This window comes from Dendrobates tinctorius, unplaced genomic scaffold (genome assembly GCF_039654945.1).
Source record: "Dendrobates tinctorius isolate UK_male_01 unplaced genomic scaffold, ASM3965494v1 ptg000016l, whole genome shotgun sequence".
NCBI lineage: Eukaryota > Metazoa > Chordata > Amphibia > Anura > Dendrobatidae > Dendrobates > Dendrobates tinctorius.
Genome location: NW_027361684.1, coordinates 54,266,106 through 54,284,700, shown reverse-complemented (window position 1 = coordinate 54,284,700; position 18,595 = coordinate 54,266,106). Strand labels below are relative to the sequence as shown.

The 18,595-nt window shown below is 41.4% G+C and overlaps 1 protein-coding gene across 3 annotated transcripts in view; it reads right to left on the bottom strand.

Moving 5' to 3' along the window:
* Window positions 1-18,595, bottom strand: part of BCLAF3 (BCLAF1 and THRAP3 family member 3) — a 134,147-nt gene that overhangs the window by 21,144 nt on the left and 94,408 nt on the right. For all 3 annotated transcript variants that reach the window (XM_073565872.1, XM_073565871.1, XM_073565870.1), the window contains exons 10-12: window positions 16,428-16,491; window positions 7,257-7,372; window positions 6,066-6,174 (exon numbers count right to left, since the gene is read on the bottom strand). In XM_073565872.1, the coding sequence (XP_073421973.1) occupies window positions 6,066-6,174; window positions 7,257-7,372; window positions 16,428-16,491 (289 nt within the window). The remainder of the gene's footprint in view (window positions 1-6,065; window positions 6,175-7,256; window positions 7,373-16,427; window positions 16,492-18,595) is intronic.

Below are 18,595 nucleotides of genomic sequence, written 5' to 3'. Positions count from 1 at the left end.
AAACACAGGAGGCTTATCCCTCCTCACAGCCAATATACATAGGCCTCCCCGGGTCAGCAGCCTCAGCACGTGGTCTTCAGGAAGGTAGCACACTTTTCTCCACCTAGGCCTGCCGGGACCTTCCACATGGCCCAATCAGATACATGCGCTCTCTCATGTGACCTACTCTGGTTACCTTATATGGTCCGTAGCCACGCCCAGCGGGTCACATGGCTATGACATCATCACAGGTCCTTCAAGCATTCATACACATATACTTTATGACACTCTTAAACACACCCCTGGGTGGATTTGTAGATGATTGATCCCGTCCGTCTCATCAATCATCTGAAGGCTTCTCCCTGACACATTAGAACGACAGATCAGCTCTGCTGATCAGCACATAAGCAAGCCTTCATCTCAAGGCCACCCACCTTGAGATACATAACGATCCTTCAGCATCCTATACCCATTACCACAATGGATAGGACTGTAGGCCCATCCTGGGACACCCACACAGCGCCCTCTAGCGGACATAGTGGTCACTGCACCACAGTATGATGTTCCTTTTCTGAAATGCTGTGTTACGTTTATGTCATATGTAATGGGACATACACATTCCAAAAAGTTCAACTTTTGTCTCGTAAGTCCACAGAGTATTCTCCCAAAAGTCTTAGGGATCATCAAGATGTTTTCTGGCAAACCTTTATATGGCCTTTATGTTCTTATTGCTCAGGAGTGGTTTTCATCTTATAACTCTGCCATGCTGGCCATTTTTGCCCAGTCTCTTTCTTATGGTGGTGTAATGAACACTGACCTTAACTGAGGCCTGCATTTCTTTGAATGTTGTTGTGGGGTCCTTTGTGACCTCTTCGATGAGTTGTGGCTGCGCTCTAGGAGTAATTTTGGTTGGCCTGCCACACCGGGGAAGGTTCACTACTGTTGCATGTTTTTGCCATTTGTGGATAATGGCTCTCATTGTGGTTCGCTGGAGTCTAAAAGCTTTAGAAATGGCTTCATAACCTTTACAAGACTAATAGATCACAATTACTGTGTTTCTCTTTTTTTATTGCAACAGGATGTCTAGCTTTAGAGGATATTTTGGTTTAGTTCACTTTGTCAGACAGGTCCTATTTAAGTGATTTTTGGATTGAGAGCAGGTGTGGCAGTAATCATCAGTGTGACTAGGGAATTTGAACTCTGCATCCCAAAGATGTGATAAACCACAGATAAGTTTAACGGGGGGAGGAATCACTTTCGCACAGGGCCCTGTAAGTTTGGATTTCTTTTTCCCTTAGTAAAGACCTTCACTTAAAAACTGCATTTTGTGTTTACTTGTCTTATCTTTCTATAATATTTACATTTGTTTGGCTATCTAAAACAAATAAGTGTGTCAAACATGCAAAAGAATAGGAAATCAGGAAGGGGGCAAACACTTTCACACAACTGTATATATTAATATAATATTTTATTCACTTGTGGCTATGGGATTCATTGAAAAACCTAAATTCAGTGATCTAAGAAGTGTCTCCTGTTCCAAACATTTGTCAAAAAATGGCTTATCACCAAGACATCACTGGTGTAACAAGTCAGATCATGAAATTTCTTCAGTCCTAAATATCCTACAATCAACTGAGTGATAGATATTATTGAAAATAGGAAGACCCACTTCAACTTAGCCACAAACTGGAGACCACGTAAAGTTACAAAGTGGGATCGCCGAACGCTAAGCACATAGTGGAAAAAGAACACCAACGTTCTGTCACTAATCAATAACTGAAGAGTCCAATCCTCCTTTGGTATTTTTAGTATAAAGTGTGCACCAGGAGCATGTAAACCTTACATCACCAAGAACAATGACAAGTATCGGATGAAGTGGTGTAAAGCTGCCACCACTGGACTCTGGAGCAGTGAATAAACTACAATACTCCACAGAAGCCACCAAACAATGTATGAAAATGCGGCGTTCTGCTCCATATATTGCTCACATCTTGCTGCAAAAGGAGCAGTAATCACTTGAGTGATTGGGGTGTTGGACCATCACAGATCTTATTTTGATGACCTATACTACGTGTAGATTATTAATACGCAAGTCCCAGACAACCCTTTGAAGTGTTAAAAATAAAGACAAAAAACCTGCTGTGACTCATGAAGGCGTGTGGCGGCTTAATTTTATTTCTCCTGCAGACTAAAACCAGTGATGAATTTCTCCATCATAAAAAAAATCGGCACAAAATAGGAAAGTGTGAGTTGGTTTGGTGTCAGTGAGGGCTTCTGAACATTTCTGCGGAAAGAAATGCAAAATGTAACTGGGTGTAGTTATTAAACAATCAGATCTCGCTAAGATGACATCCAAAGTCAACATGCTGAGACCTGAAGAGTGAAATGAAAATTTCCGGCATTAATTAGCAATCCTTCATTAACCAGATTTATAAACAATGAACTTCCTTGTTTTAGGCTATAAACATTACATAAAGTGTAAAACAAAAAACACAGGTGATCTAATGCAATCCTCTGCGGGCAGACAAAGATGACATGAGCGGACTCAAATAAAAAACTGGAGGCTAATCCAGAGAACACAACTTTCTGCCTCTGTGTCGCAAGGGTGGGCTCTGTCTAATGCAACTATGGTGCCCAGAGACCAGGCACTATTAGTGGGGTAAATAGCAGTGCCCATCACATTCGGATGGATACATTAAGGAGCAGTAAAGGGTGAGGGGGAACTTTTATGTACATTGCTTGGCACAGTGTCTCATGTGGACAACCCCTCCAATGACTAGGTGATCTCTGTTCGCCCAACGGCCTAATATGTATGGGGGTGTTGGCTGACTGATGGTTGGGCTGACTGATGGTTGGGAGAGACGTCGATAGCGCATGTACAGTGGATACAGAAAGTTTTCAGACCCCTTTAAATTTTTCACTCTGTTTCATTGCAGCCAAATTCAACAAAGTTCATTTTTTTCCCCATTAATGTACACTCTGCACCCCATGTTGACTGAAAAACAGAAATGTAGAAATTTTTGCAAATTTATTAAAGAAAAAACTGAAATATCACATGGTCATAAGTATTCAGACCCTTTGCTCAGTATTGAGTAGAAGCATCCTTTTGAGCTAGTACAGCCATTTTCAGGTCTCTCCAGAGATGTTCAATTGGGTTTAGGTCAGGGCTCTGGCTGGGCCAGGAAACAATGGTCACAGAATTGTTCCGAAGCCACTCCTTTGCTATTTTGGCTGTGTGCTTAGTGTTACTGTCTTGTTGGAAAGGTTAACCTTCGGCCAAGTCTGAGGTCCAGAGCACTCTGGAAGAGGTTTTCATCCAGGACATCTCTGTACTTGGCCACATTCATGTTTCCTTCAATTGAAACCAGTCGTCCTGTCTCTGCAGCTGAAAAATATTCCCATAGCATGATGCTGCCACCACGTTTCACTGTTGGGATTGTATTGGGCAGGTGATGAGCAGTGCCTGGTTTTCTCCACACATGCCGCTTAGAATTATCTCCAAAAAGTTCTATCTTCGTCTCATCAGACCAGAGGATCTTGTCATAGTCTGGGAGTCCTTCATGTGCTTTTTAGCAAACTCTAGCAGGCGTTCATATGTCTTGCACTGAGGAGAGGCTTCTGTCGGGCCACTCTGCCATAAAGGCATGACTGGTGGCGGGCTGCAGTGATAGTTGACTTTGTGGAACATTCTCCCATCCCCCTACCTCATCTGTGGAGCTCAGCCACAGTGATCTTGGGGGTTCTTCTTTACCTCTCTCATCAAGGCTCTTCTCCCACGATTGCTCAGTTTGGCTGGACGGCCAGGTCTAGGAAGACTTCTGGTGGTCCCAAACTTCTTCCATTTAAGGATTATGGAGGCCACTGTGCTCTTAGGTACTTTGAGTACTGCAGAAATTGTTTTGTAACCTTGGCCAGATCTGTGCCTTGCCACAATTCTGTCTCTGAGCTCCTTGGCCAGTTCTTTTGACCTCATGATTCTCGTTTGGTGTGACATGCACTGTGAGCTCTTATATAGACAGGTGTGTGCCTTTCCAAATCAAGTCCTATCAGTTTAATTAAACACAGCTGGACTCCAATGAAGGAGAACCATCTCAAGGAGGATCACAATGATGTGACTTAAATAGGAGTGTCTGAGCAAAAGGTCTGAATACTTATGACCATGTGATATTTCAGTTTTTCTTTTTTAATAAATTTGCAAAAATTTCTACGTTTCTGTTTCAATCAAGATGGGGTGCAGAGTGTACATTAATGAGATAAATATGAACTTTTTTAAATGTACCAAATGGCTGCAATGAAACAAAGAGTGAACAATTTAAAGGGGTCTGAATACTCTCCGTACCCAGTGTAAAAATCTCAATTACATTGTTTCGCCCAAAATAACCCACCAGCCAACGTGTCAGTTGGCGGCTTTCTCGGAGAACACAGGAGTCCTCAGCTGATCGAGTGATCCAAGAGCCGACTGAGACGGCTGCCAGCCAAACGATCGGCTATAGCATCATTAGTCTGACAGTCATCTAATGTGTATGGCCAAACTAAAGCCCCCCCCCCATATTAACCTAATATGTGTGAAGGCTTTAGATTGGCAGAGCAGAATTTCAGCAGCTAATTCACCTTTAGATGCTAGTTCCATCAGGAGACTGGAATGGCACGCCGTCAGAGATACATAATAATGATGATGTGCCATTCCACCAAACATAAATCTAAATGGCCCAAGAACCGAAGAACGGATTATTGCTTCCTGTCCCGATGCGGACCACTGGAGCAGCCTGAACCAAAGGAGCTTGAAAAGATGATTTAATTACACTTCAGCATTTTAAAAACATCTTTTAATATTTGTTACATGTTGGATAATTACTTTAAGATTATTGCATGCTTAATCGTGAGGGCATTTTACCCAATTCCTCCATAAACATGCAGGTTCTTATCAGCCAGGAATGAACATTCATCTCTATAAGAAAGGGGCAACTGTGAAACAACACTGGGGCCACTTATCTTCCAGGTCCAAAGAATAAAACAAGTTCACACGCCTTCATGCAAACCCTTCCTTGCCCTGACACAAGGTCTTCTGGTGTCTATGGACATCTAAAGTTTTCAGTATGTAAGCCAAGGCCCAAAAGAAAGAAGATGACTTTTATATGGACATTAAGTTAGTGTCAGAATCTGTATTACTGAGGTCACTGTGATGGTATATATGTGCACCAACAACTTAATCAAGAAAAAAGAACCTCGTTTTACCATACATCTCATTTATAGATTAGTGCCCGGTGGAAGCACTTCCCAGAAGGCAAATCAAAGCAAACTGTGTGCAGACATTGGGTCAGAAAATGCGGGGCGATTCCAGCTCTGCATGCGGCAGAATTGTGAGTGCAGCTCTGAACCATAATACAGGATCAGTAAGAGGTAGATCATACGATACATTTACACAGTGACTCCGCTTTTCAGGGATGTTAATTCTATTTGTACAGAAGGCAAAAATATCATGATCCAGACAAAAAATGTAATGTGAAAGAGGTGAGACACTCTTTCTGGCTGGAAAGGTGCTGACATTACGCTGAATGGGTGGCACACATAGAATTGGTAAACTCAAATATACCGTACGAGCGAACATTATATGAAAACAGGGGCTGTTTAGGGAAATTTGACAAGATTTGGGACAGGTGGGACGCTTCTCATCTTACTGCACCATGGTGGCCTGGCACCATCATGAATGTCATGGTTAAAATACATCAAGTCATATTCTATGGCATTATATAGCTGTTAATATTACACAAAGAAACTTGGTGGCGGGATAGGATAGTTATAGTTTAATTAGGTGTATAATCTCATTTTTAAGATATATGTTACCAAATAGATATAAAGTGGAGTAATGTCTTCTGTTCACTTGGTCAATGGTTTATTATGCGTACAGCAATATATGGACTCATGAAACTGAAATTGTACGAGCAATTTATTGTACAAATTTGTTGTCCTTTTCTAATTACCTTGACAGGTGTATATATACTGGCTTGGTTGTATACATGTGTATATGTTGCAGTATGGTTAATAAATTAATTTAAAAAAAAAAAAAAAAAAAAAATCACACTTACTGGAGGCCGGCCCGTCGGCCTTCGGAAAGGCGCTCTGCCCCCTATTGACATCTTTTCATATTCTCCCGTTTCATTATTATGCAGCTTGTAATAGCTGTCTGGAGCTTCACTTAAAAATAGTTAAAAAAAAAAAATATATATATATATTTATTCAGTACATGTCACTATACAAAAATGATTTCCGTGGTGGGTGACTCAAAGGTTGGACCCCCTGTGATCATTAAAGGGTTTTCTTTGGGATGTGAAAACATTTGGCAAGCATTGCAGCCTGCCAGGTTCGGATTTGCTTGCCGGTCGTCACATGTGATTTGCACACTTGTTTCTACTGAGTGAAGCAGATAAGTAGATACTCAGCAGGTGATCATGAGTGTACAAATGAGAATACTTGAGGCCATGTGATGACTGCTCAAATCAGAACGCTGCCTGCTGAAAGCTTTCCCCAGGGTGCAAAAACCCTTTAATGATCACTGGGAGTTCGACCTCTGGGTCCCTGACAAGAGAAATCATTCATATATAACATATTCTAGAGATTTGCTATTATTATGTGACTCAAAGGGGAATGCCCCTTTTAGAATAAATTATACATAACAAAAAATATGATTCGATTTAGCACTAGAAATTCTATTTATGTGGTTATTCAAGTCAAAACTTCCCAAAATCTAGTCCTGATCTATATGTTTGGGTATGTTACATCATGAGCTCTGCACAACCTCAGCCCCACCACTGATTGGCAGCTATCTGCCTATGCACAGAGAGCTGCCAATCAGGGGTATGGACGGGGTTACACATATCACAGCATTCAGAGCTCTGGTAGTTCTGCATCAATGAAAACAAGGATTTTATTAAAACGTCAGAAAGCAACACCGTAAGCGAGAGGTTGCTGGAATTGGTGACCATCTTCACGTTACGTGGCTCTCAGGCCAGATAGCAAAAACCTGCTTACAGATTCCCTTTAACAAAAATATGAGTGTGGCCAAAAGTGACACAATATAATGTGGTTTGGGCACTGCTAATGACTCTTGGCCTGCCACAGCAACTAAAACACCTTGATATATGCCAACCCGTGCCGCCCTCACAGACTATCAGTAAGATTAGTCACCTGATTGTTTTGTAATTTTCAAAACCAAGTTTTCAATAACTTCGAAAACATTAGAATGACTATGTGCAAGTACAAAAGGAAATAAAGTTAACCTGTCACACAAGCCAACACCGGCATTTCCGTCCTCTTCACTGTGGAGTCTCTGCCTTCTTCTCCGCTCTATATCGTGACGCAAATCATTAGGATCTTCAATTACTCTGTGGCTAGTCTGGAAAACAAAGAACTTATGGTCATTAATTTTTCATGCATAAAAATTTTACAAAAACTTGTCTTTATTATTATGAATGTGACTAAACTTTTTCTTTAATTGAATGTCAAGTTTTTTCCCCCATTAAAGCGAATCTGTTAGTAGGATCAACCATGCAAAATCATCTATATGGACATTTAGGTCATAGGAAGCTGAATAAAATGATAAACTTGATATCTGAGATCCGAGGTCTAATTTCAGGGAAATTTTCTTAATGTGCAAGTCAAATGAGCCAATAAGATCTATGGGCGGGATGCAGATCTCCCTGATAAACTGCCTCCAGAGCTCAATTTCAATGAAAGGGAGAGTTACTAGTTTGAGGCATGTCAATCAGACTGTCAGTCATTACATGTCTCACACTGGTAACTCCCCCTTTCATTTAAAATAAGCTCTGGGTGCAAATTCTCAGGGAGATCTGTGTCCGAACCATAGATCTAAACAGATCATTCGCCTATTAAGATAAACATGGATTTCTCTGGAATAAGTCATCAGAGTGCAGCTATCAAGGTGTCATTGTGTTTAACTTTCTTTGACCTTCATGATTTTATAAACGACTTAGGAGGGTTGATCCCACTGATAGATCCCCATTTAAGTCTAAAACAAAAAAACGATATACAACCCTACTCACTTCATCACAAGTATTTCTTGTGTTTTTTCTTTTCTATACAAGTCTGTCTTCTCCATCGCGCCAAGTCATTTAACCAACTCTTTGACACGTGTGATCCCATCACAAGTGCGGGAATACGATATTCATGAGAGTGACAAAAAGGCTATTTCTATTGTAGCAGTGGATGAAGATGTACACCACCAATTTATTTACTTCATCTCTCTCATTTTTATGACTGGTAGGAGACCCAGCGATTAGACACAGAGCAATCACACATTTATCACACAGTCTGTGGAAAGATCCAGGCTGCTAGAAAGATCTAGCCAGCTTCAGAGCGACATGGTCTGGATATAAAAGTATAGCACCTGATGTTGCCGCACGCTTGATAGTTAAAGGGGTATTCCCATCTCCAAGATCCTATTCCAATATGTGGCAGGTGTAATAATGACATCATCAATACCTCCAATTAGAATGTAGTATAGTTCTTCTGATTCTCTGTCTCTTTCCTCATTTTCAGGCATTACAGGACCTTAGATATGGTTATGACCACTGATATAGTGACAGTTAACTAGTTGCTAGTGGTCATAACCATGGACATCTAAAGTCCTGCAATGCCTGCACATGAGGAAAGAGAAATAGTGAATCAGAAAAACTATACTACATTTCTAATTGGAGGTATTTGCTAATATTATCATTACACCTACTACATATTGGGATAGAAGTTCAGAAATGGGAATACCCTTTTAAGAAACCCTCTGGGTAATGCAAAGTAGTGAGTAACCCGGGCAATGAGCTATACACTATAAAATCCCTCCTTTCATGAGAACAGGGAATAAAAATTAATAATAATTCCTATCAATATGTCTTTGGAATGTGGGAGGAAACCAGAGAGCCCAGAAGAAACCCACGCAAACACGGGGAGAACATACAAACTCCTTGCAGATGTTGTCCTTGGTGGGATTTGAACCCAGGGCCCCAGCGCTGCAAGGCTGCAGTGCTATCCACTGTGCCCAATTCTGAACTTTGAACAATATTAATTCACCTATGGGATTTGTCAGCTTTTATAAATTTCACAGCCAATTGTAAGGTTTGTTTGATTATACCCATTTTACTCATTTATAGCACACCCATAGAATATCCTATAAACATCTGAAATAACTGATTGAGTCTCTAGGACGCCGACCTAATGGTGATCATAAAACCCACTTCCTTTTGCCAATTCAAAAGATGCACTTTATATGAATTTCAATGGCAGATATGAAAAGTCAACTGCTGCTATTTGGGGGGTATCTGGTAAAGGTGATGTGGAAAACAGAAACATTCTTTAAAGGGAACCTGTCAGCAGGATTGTTGACAGTAACCAACAGGCATTGTCAGGTCGGTGCTGTTATACTGATTACACTGATGAAATCCATCTTGTTGTTGTTTAATCTTTATTTTCAGTTTTGTGTTAATAATATGCTTGTGCTCTGGGGCGGCCTGTGGGGGGTTTTCATGTGGTGCTCTGATTAGGTATTCATCAGTATGACTTCTGACAGGTCACTGATCCCTCACTGACCTGCCCCCTAGTTTACATCATTAACATACTGTGTTAATAATTAATCTGCTTGAGGTTATCCTGATAGTATAATAAAAAATCCGTTTGAAAATGGCACCCGCCGCACCTGCACAGTAGCAGTTATCGGTGTGTATAGAGGTAATCCGATATTGCGCAGGTGTCGGCAGCCCAACGCGCCTGCACAGTAGCAGTTATCGGTGTACAGTATATGGAGGTGATCCGATATTGCGCAGACGTCGGCGGCCCAACGCGCCTGCACAGTAGCAGCTATCGGTGTATATAGAGGTGATCCGATACTGCACAGGCGTCGGCGGCCCAACGCGCCTGCACAGTAGCAGTTATCGGTGTACAGTATATGGAGGTGATCCGATATTGCGCAGACGTTGGCGGCCCAATGCGCCTGCACAGTAGCAGCTATCGGTGTATATAGAGGTGATCCGATATTGCGCAGGTGTCGGCAGCCCAACGCGCCTGCACAGTAGCAGTTATCGGTGTACAGTATATGGAGGTGATCCGATATAGCGCAGACGTCGGCGGCCCAATGCGCCTGCACAGTAGCAGTTATCGGTGTATATAGAGGTGATCCGATACTGCACAGGCGTCGGCGGCCCAACGCGCCTGCACAGTATCAGTTATCGGTGTACAGTATATGGAGGTGATCCGATATTGCGCAGACGTTGGCGGCCCAATGCGCCTGCACAGTAGCAGCTATCGGTGTATATAGAGGTGATCCGATATTGCGCAGGTGTCGGCAGCCCAACGCGCCTGCACAGTAGCAGTTATCGGTGTACAGTATATGGAGGTGATCCGATATAGCGCAGACGTCGGCGGCCCAATGCGCCTGCACAGTAGCAGTTATCGGTGTATATAGAGGTGATCCGATATTGCGCAGGCGGCGTCATCTTGCTAGAGAAGAAAAGAAAAAATCCTCCTCCAAGATGGCGCCGCCTGCGCAGTAGCAGCTATCGGATCACCTCCATATACACTGATAGCTGCTACTGCGCGGCAGGCGCCATTTTCAAATGGATTTTCTTTTTAATACTATCAAAATAACCTCAACCACATTTATTAGCAACACAGTACACATGTGACTATGCTGCAGCGCAGGTACCATGGCCGGAACCTGCCTGCAGAAGGGGTTTTTTTTTTTGCAGTATGTACAGGTATTCATTATGTAAACTAAATAAATAAGAATGTTTTTCTAGAAATACACTTCGTCCAGTCAGCTATCCTTGGGCGAGGACCAGACAGGCTACTTATAGCATGAAGAAGCAAACAAGAGGCTGGCTGACCGTCACTTGCGCAATAAAAACAAACAAGCAAATTCCACGAAACAGACATTGCTCATTATGGACGTATTTCGCAAGGATCGTGCCTCATCCTACATAGCACAAAGCGCACACTATACCCTATGCAGTCACCATGCACATTACCGATATTTTGCAGCACACAAGCATGCATATTACAAGACTTTGTGCCAGCAAAGTGAATGAGAATCCTGAAGTCTCATTCATACGCTACTTATTTTTTGTTTGCAAATTTGGCGCAAACTTAAATCTATAGCATGTCAATCCTGTCAGACTTCTCCCATAATAACGAGTGGTGAAAAATCTGCAAGAAAAACAAGCATATTTTACGCAGCGGTTTTCCGGCTAAGAGATGCAGAAATGGTGCGGAAATTTTGGCTGCAGATACTTAACATGTGCACATACCCCAAGAATCTGGGTAATTTGGTGAAAATTTCGCAATTTTCACAAACTTTTAATTTTTATGCCTTTAAATCAGAGACTCATATTGCACAAAATAGTTAATAAATAACATTTCCCACACGTCTACTTTACGTCAGCACAATTTTGGAAACTTTTTTTTTGGTTAGGAAGTTAGAAGGGTTAAACGTTGACCAGCGATTTCTCAATTTTTACAACAAAATTTATAAAACCATTTTTTTTTTTATGGACCACATCACATTTGAAGTGACTTTAATGGGTCAATATGACAGAAAATACCCAAAAGTGACACCATTCTAAAAACTGCACCCCTCAAGGTGTTCAAAACCACATTGAAGAAGTTTATAAACCCTTCAGGTGCTTCACAGGAATTTTTGGAATGTGGAAGAAAAAAAATATTTAATTTTCTTTCACAAAAATTGTCATTTAGACCTAATTTTTTTTTACTTTTGCAAGGGTAACAGGAGAAAATGGGCCATACATTTTGTGGTGCGATTTCTCCCGAGCATGCTGACACTCCATGTGGGGGAAATCTACTGTTTGGGCGCACAGCAGGACTTGGAAGGGAAGAAGCACCGTTTCACTTTTTGAAAGCAAAATTTCCTGGCATAATTAGCGGACGCCATGTCATGTTTAGAGAGCCCCTGATGTGCCTAAACAGTGGAAACCCCCACAACTGACACGACTTTGGAAACTAGACCCCGTCTGAAACTTCTCTAGATGTCTATTGAGCACCTTGAACCCACTGGAGCTTCACAGAAGTTTATAACGTAGAGCCATGAAAACAAAATTTAAAAAAAAAAAAAAAAAAAAGAGAGAGTGCTGGAATGAATGTGTCGCATGGATTTATGTCTTTTTACATCAATTAAGGAATTTGCTTGTAAGACCTTGTGGGGGCATTACAACACATTAGGAGACCCCAATCAAAGGACTATAAAACATCAGGACTCCTTATCTATGTACTGGTCAAATATTTATGTTTCTCCCTCACCCATAATGATAGTTCTGCTTCACGTCACTTGTCTTATCTATTGCATTTTTTCTATGCTGTATTGTGCATAAATATGTGACTCTTCAGATTTTGTATTAGTCTAGCCTGATGAAGAGATCTGAGTAGTCTCGAAAGCTTGCAATGTGTTACCATCTTTTCAGTTAGCCATTAAAAGGTATCAACCACTGAGGACTCTCAATTCTGAATATTTTTCTATCTACTGGCTAACACGGTACAAAGATATAGATCTTTCCTGTATTTTTCCCATATACATCTATTGTAGCTCCAAATTTTGCATTTTCATGCAAAGGGTAACAAGAGAAATTACTCCATATAATTTGTTGTGTAACTTCTCCTGAGTGCGAAGATACCCAATATGTGGAGGAAAACAACTGTTTGGGTGCACGGCAGAGCTTAGAAGGAAATGCAATTCTAAAAAGATGGGACACCGCCGGATCACAGGTCAGACGGGGTCCACAGTGCCTCCATCCAGGGCTGTGGAGTCGGAGTCAGTCGGTATAAAATGGACCGACTCCGACTCCTAAAATATATAATAAATTGGGTACAGTAGTTCAATGCAGGATGTGCTGAATATTTTTTCATAGGAACTTGGGAAAGTTATGAAATGTCCTATAAATGGCTGTTATATTCCTGATCTAAGGCTACATTCACACACAGCGTTTTTGCTGCGTTTTTTGAGGATACGTTTTTCAGCTGCAAAAGCAGATCAGCTTTTTAAAAAACCGAATCACCTGAAAGGTTTTTGAGCTCATAGATAATGTTTTCAATAGCAAAAGCAGATTAGAAATCTGCTCTATCTATCCATTTATCCATATCTGTCTATCCATATCTTATCTGTACCAAAAAGAATGAAAGCCGGATAGAACACAGATTAACACTCCTTTTTTTAGCACCAGTCAGGTACACCTCATAGCTGCCCAAAAGGACGCCCAGAACAGGCATTGCTCGTCTTCAGTAACACATCAACATCAATTGATAGTTGGAATAAATAGACTGCATTCACCACATCTTAAGGTGCAGGCTTTATTTTCATGTGTAGGGGTGTGCAGTATAAGGTTCTGCAGCAGCTGAGGTGTGCAGTATGAGGTTCTGCCCCCCCTAGTTTTGATCCTGACTAAAAACGTTTCTTATAAATATGGCGAACCCTCAGGTAACCCTAAATGAAGGTCAATGGACACAGGTGGCTGAATTGAAGGAATTGCTTAATCACCTATTTACCGTGACTAAAAAATTACAAGTTGAGGATTTAACTCCTGGCATTTTCATAAGGGAGTGGAAGAACTTGCTATTTTGCCTGTCCCAAAGAGGAGATTTAATCGCAGATGACATTTCTGCTTCAATGAAACGGAGAGAGAGACAGCTATTGGAAAATGACATTTTTCTGGCAGCTGTTTATGTGGACCCAAGTCATCGTATATTGCTTGATAATCAACAGCTTACTAAAGGAAAAGAAGCTCTGACTGAGGTAGCAGTTAGGATGAGTGGCCTACAGGAGGACTGCCAGGCGCAAGAGGACTTGGGTCCTGACAGTGCTACTGCTGCCATATCTTCATCCTCATCAGATGAGGAGTTTGACTTTGACAAGCATTTGGATGACATGGAGCAGGCAAAGCGTTGCTGCAAGGAAAAAGATTTCACTCCGTCTCCTATAGCAAGCAGATTGACCATATTTCAGCAAAACGTTTCACTTGCTCTCAAAGAAAAATTCAACCGTTCATCAAAACTGACTGTGCATGAGACAATTCCTTTATACTTGGAAATTGTTAGAGATTTTGCCCATGTGGTTACGGCTTTGCCTCCAACCCTAGTGTAGAGAGGTTCTTCTCTGACCTTAAAATTATTAGGTCAGATTTTAGGTCATCTATGAAGGAGGATCTGATGGAGGCAATTCTATTTCTTAGAACAAATTCATAGACTGCACAAATGTTATTTAGTATGTTTTTGTTGAAAACTGTTTTTTGCCTCTTACGTAGTTTATTACATAGTGTTATATATATATATACTGTATATATATGTAATCGATTACATAGTGTATTACATATTTACAATTTATTACAGTTTTTTGTGTTCTAAAGTTGTATTCCAATAAATATATATTCTGTTCTGTTTTGATTATTGTATCATAAAAATGATTAAATGTCTGATGTTCACATTGTACTACAATAAATTTTTCACTTAAATATAAGCAATATATGTTGGAGTCGGAGTCGTGGAGTCGGTGGAAGGGAAATTGAGGAGTTGGAGTCGCAGGTTTGGCTTACCGACTCCACAGCCCTGCCTCCATCTGCCTTGTTATAGGGAAATTTCCGCCGGGTGTTCTGTCTAAATCACGTATTTCAGAGATTTACACGGTAACCCCGGTGTAAGCACTCAGCGCAGAGTGCAGGATAGTTGTGCCTCCGCAGCTAGGAAGGCGACAGCCTAGTTGACGTAAGAGGGACTTCTAGCTTACCCATTTTTAATTGGTAATTTTGGAACACGTTTGTTTTGGTTTGTGCACTTTTTTTGGTGTGAACCATTGCATATGTTTTTTTAATCAATAAAGATAATTTGTAGGGATATATATGATTTAATAGTTGTGCACTGAGCCTTGCTGCGATCTTTGGGAGGCAGAATGAAAAAAAATCAATAGTACATGAAGAATTGATTTTATTTATTTTTTACGCCGTTCCTCATGCGGTATAAGTGATTAGGAGACTTTATTCTTCGGGTCGGTGTGATTACAGCGATACCAGATCTATATAGGGTTATGTTTGGCTTCTGTCACACACTAAAAGCAGCTTTTTAGTGCAAAAACGAGTTTTTGAATCACCATATTTAGAGAGCTGTAATTTTTTCACATTTTGGCCGATGTTATAGTTTGTGTTTTGCGGGACGAGTTGACGTTTTTATTGGTACCATTTTTGGGCACATGACATTTTTTGATCGCTTTCTATTCTGATGTTAGAGAGACAGAATGAACAAAAACCAGCAATTCAGGAATTGCTATTTGTTTTTTTTATACCATGGTAAAATTTGTAAGGCAGCTTTATTCTTCGGGTCAGTACAATTACAGAGATACCTCATTTATAATCTTTTTTTATGTTTTGGCGCTTTTACACAAAAACTATTTTATAGAAAAAATTATTATTTTTACATCACTTTCTTCTGAGAGCTAGATCTTTTAAATTTTTCTGCTGATGGAGCTGTATGGTGGCTTTTTTTGCGGGACAAGATGACGTTTTCAGCGGTACCATTTTTATTTACATCCGTCTTCTGTCTTTTTGATCGAGTTTTATTGCACTTTTTATTCGGCGGTATGATGATTAAGCATTGTTTTTTGCCTCTTTTTGTGTTCACTGAAGGGGTTAACTAGTGAGACCGTTTTATAGAGCAGGTCGTTATGGACGCGGCGATACCAAATATATCTACTTTTATTGTTTTATTTACATACATAAATGTATTTATTGGAAAAATTTATTTTTTCTTAATTTAGGGATTTTTAAAAAAAATATATTTTTACTTTGTAATATTTTTTTTTTTTTTGCTTTTTACATTGTCCCAGGATGGGACTTCACTATATTTTGTCAGATCGCTCATCTGACACTGCACTGCAGAGTATCAGATCAGGATCTGACAGGCAGGGAAGGATGCATGTCGGCTGCCTACTCTCCAGCAGGTGCTCACAAGCCACCTTACCTGCAGGACCCGGAAGGACCTCGAGGCCGGGGGTCTCCATGGAGACCATCAGAACAATGCTATTGCATCGCGCTGTCCTGATGGAAGCACGCAGGGATCCCCCCTCCCTGTGCGATGCTTCTCTATGCTGCTCTCACTACTGACAGCGGCATCGGAGGGGCTAAATGCCCACGATCGGTGCTAGCAAGCTGCAAGGTGTCTCATACAGCTGATACCCGCACCCGATCGCCGCCGCACTCAGTGTGAGGCTGCACGATTGGTGCACCATACTAATACTGCTGTTTGCAGGAACGCAATTCCTGCAGAGCAGTACTAGTACGGTGCAAGTCGGGAAGGGGTTAAAGCTCGCTTCTGTATTCCCTCATTATCAGCAGATCATCATGTACATACACACAAGCACACACAAGTCTACACAAGGAGGGACTAATATTTACCAGTGTAATTTCTGCTTTGTGGAGAGCCTTGTTCTGGAGATCTTCCAGAGAGATGTCAATTCTCCTGCCAGGACAAAGGATTACAAGAAAAAAACAAATAATAAACTTTAATATTTCTCCAGCTAAATCCCACTTCATCTTTAAGAGATTAATAAAGCTTGAAAGGGCCAAACAATCATGATAACGGCACTCCAAATGCAATATATACAATACATTCAGCTAGTGATAAATACCGGGCGATGTAGAATTACTCCTGATGCAGGAATAATCTAATGAATAAGGGTACAGAAATCAAAGTAACAGATAACGCCCGGTCTCTAACCTCTGCTGCTACTGTAGGGTGTGTTTTTTTTTTGTTTTTTTTTAGTTTGCCCATATCTTTCCATTTTAACTGAGTGCCAGTGTGTACTGTTCATATTATATTCCATTGATTGGTTACACTGTATTATTATAGCGGGAATTTTCCATAATGGCCGGTTATATTGGATGTTTAGCCTCTGTATATAAATTTCAACTGTGCATATTTTGGGATTGTACAGACTGGGTCAGGACACAGTGATGTCCCTCATAAGGCTGGTTTCACATTAGCGCTTTTTAAACGCACGCACGGCCGGGGGTAGCTCCGCCCCCGAGCCGGCTCTCTGCCCGGCGTGCCCGCCCCTTGCTTGTAGCGCCGCCTCCTAGCGGACAGTGGCGCCTGCGATCGGCGCACCCTATCTTTAGCATAGGGTGCGCAGATCGTGCGCAGGCCGTGCGCTAGTTGCGCTTTGACCTGCGCTGCGCAATTTTGACGGTGCGCCGTGCGCGCCAAAATCCGAAAAGTTCGATTTTGGCGCGCACGGCGCACCGTCAAAAGTGCGCAGCGCAGGTCAAAGCGCAACTAGCGCACGGCCTGCGCACGATCTGCGCACCCTATGCTAAAGATAGGGTGCGCCGATCGCAGGCGCCGCTGTCCGCTAGGAGGCGGCGCTACAAGCAAGGGGCGGGCACACCGGGCAGAGAGCCGACTCGGGGGCGGAGCTACCCCCGGCCGTGCGTGCGCTTAAAAAGCGCTAATGTGAAACCAGCCTAAGAGGTACTTTGTGGCTTTTTTAACTTATTTAACTGTTTGTTACTAATAACAATGAATTGTTTTAAATATGGTTCTATGTTTTTTTTGGGATATTTATCAGGAGCCTGAATGTGTTGTATATATCTTTAAGAGAGAATGTGTACTGTACCTGCATTCAATTAAAAAGGACATGTGGGAGGAGCTGGTGAATAAATCAGCCTATCAGCTTCACCAGTAGAACTGTCAATAATGATGATTGACTGGAAGTAGTTTATTCCCACAATGCCTCTTCCACAAGTCCTTTTCAGTTGAATGCTGACACTTTAATAAGTCTAAATATGGCATTTGAACCTCTATCCCTAATCTCTAAGCAACAATGATACACAGCTCTAGCAAAAATTAAGAGACCACTGCAGTGTCAGTTGAATTCCAACCAGAGTGCACTTCATTCTACTTAATATGCTTCTGATTAGGTGATCACCTGAACCAAATCTTATTTAACGAAGGAAAGTATAAAAAAAAAAAAACCTGCTGTGGTGTTCACAATCCTCTTGCTATAGGACAAGCTGGATGGCAAAACAAGTGCTAGTAATATCCCAAAAATAATAGGAATGAAAAAATAACTTTTAACCATGCCAAAGGAGTTGAAAAGAAAAGTATTGAGTGAGGAAAAGAAGGGCTCAATTCTGGCTTTACTATTAGAGGGATACAGTGAGCGTCATGTTGCCTCCATCCTTAAAATTTTTAAGACGGCAGTCCATTACAACAAGGTCAAGCAGCAGACATTGGGGACAACAAATCTGCAGACCGGCAGAGGGCGAAAACGACTCTCCACTAACTGGGATGACAGTCATCTTATTCGAATGTCACTCAGCAACCACAGGATGACATCGTGACCTACAAAAGGAATGGCAAATGGCAGCTGGGGTGAAGTGCTCGGCAAGAACAGTTAGTAACAGGCTCCTAGAGGCAGGGCTCAAGTCATGTAAAGCTAGAAAAAAGCCTTTCATCAATGAGAAGCAAAGGCGAACCAGGCTGAAATTTGCCAAAGACCATAAGGATTGGACCATAAAGGACTGGAGTAAGGTAATCTTACAACAACAACTGGTTGTCTATT